This window comes from Salvelinus sp. IW2-2015, linkage group LG13 (genome assembly GCF_002910315.2).
Source record: "Salvelinus sp. IW2-2015 linkage group LG13, ASM291031v2, whole genome shotgun sequence".
Classification (NCBI taxonomy): Eukaryota; Metazoa; Chordata; class Actinopteri; order Salmoniformes; family Salmonidae; genus Salvelinus; species Salvelinus sp. IW2-2015.
This window is the reverse complement of record NC_036853.1, coordinates 4,811,779-4,813,055: the sequence shown is the minus strand read 5'-3', so window position 1 is coordinate 4,813,055 and position 1,277 is coordinate 4,811,779. Positions and strand designations below refer to the sequence as shown.

Below are 1,277 nucleotides of genomic sequence, written 5' to 3'. Positions count from 1 at the left end.
CATCACCGCCTGGTTGCATCACCGCCTGGTAGCATCACCGCCTGGTTGCATCACCGCCTGGTTGCATCACCGCCTGGTTGCATCACCGCCTGGTTGCATCACCGCCTGGTTGCATCACCGCCTGGTTGCATCACCGCCTGGTATGGCAACTGCTCGGCATCCGACCACAAGGCGCTACAGAGGGTAGCGCATACGGCCCAGCACATCACTGGGGCCCAGTTCCCTGCAATCCAGGATCTCTATACCAGGCGGTGTCAGAGGAAGGCCCTAATAATTGTCAAAGACTCCAGCCTCTCAAGTCACAGACTGTTCTCTCTGCTACCGCACGGCAAGCAATACTGATGCACAAAGTCTGGAACCAACAGGACCCTGAACAGCTTCTACCCCCAAGCCATAAGACTGCTAAATAGTCAGTTAAATAGTTAACCAATAGTTACGCGGACTATCTGCATTGACCTTTTTTGCACAAACTCTTTTGGCTCATTACATACGCTGATGTGGCTGGTTATTATCTATCTATCCTGTTGCCTAGTCACTTTACCCCTACCTACAGGGTTAAAGTATATGTACATACAGTGCCTTCGGAAAGTATTCAGACCCCTTTACTTTTTCCACATTTTGTTATGTTACAGCCTTATTCTAAAATGGATGAAATTGTTTTTTTACTCATCAATCTGGGATATTGTGTGTAGATTGATGAGGTGATGAGGAAAAAATATAATTTCATCCGTTTTAGAATAAGGCTGTAACGTAACAAAATGTGGAAAATGTCAAGGGGTCTGAATACTTTCCGAGTGCACTGTATCTACCTCAATTTCCTCATACACCTACACATGAACTTAGTACTGGTACCCCGTGTATATAGCCATGGTAACGTTACTCATTGTGGATTTATTCCTTGTTATTTCTCTAATTTCTCTCTCTCTGCGTTGATGGGAAGGGCCTATAAGTAAGCATTTCACTGTTAGTCTACACCTGTTGTTTACCAAGGATGTGACAAATAACATTGTATTTTATTTGGATTTGACACACAAAGCATCAGTAGGCTATATGAAACGTTAAAGGAGAGACTGTTGGAGGTGAGCAGTACTACATAGTTTTAAGGGTCTACTCACGTCTCAGGCGGTATCTTCATCTGAGCTTGAGCAGTGAAGCAGAACCAGCTGAAACACAGGATCCACAGGCCCAGCCTCAGCCCTGTGGGGGTTCCTCTGGGTCCCAGCCTCAGCCCTGTGGGGGTTCCTCTGGGTCCCAGCCTCAGCCCTGTGGGGGTTCCT

General features: G+C 46.8%; 1 protein-coding gene across 1 annotated transcript in view; it reads right to left on the bottom strand.

The window, feature by feature from the left end:
- The window catches only part of LOC111971793 (voltage-dependent calcium channel subunit alpha-2/delta-4), a 124,400-nt gene that overhangs the window by 81,047 nt on the left and 42,076 nt on the right, over positions 1-1,277 (bottom strand). The window contains 1 exon segment of the mRNA XM_070446340.1: positions 1,116-1,275. Coding sequence (XP_070302441.1) covers positions 1,116-1,275 — 160 coding nt within the window.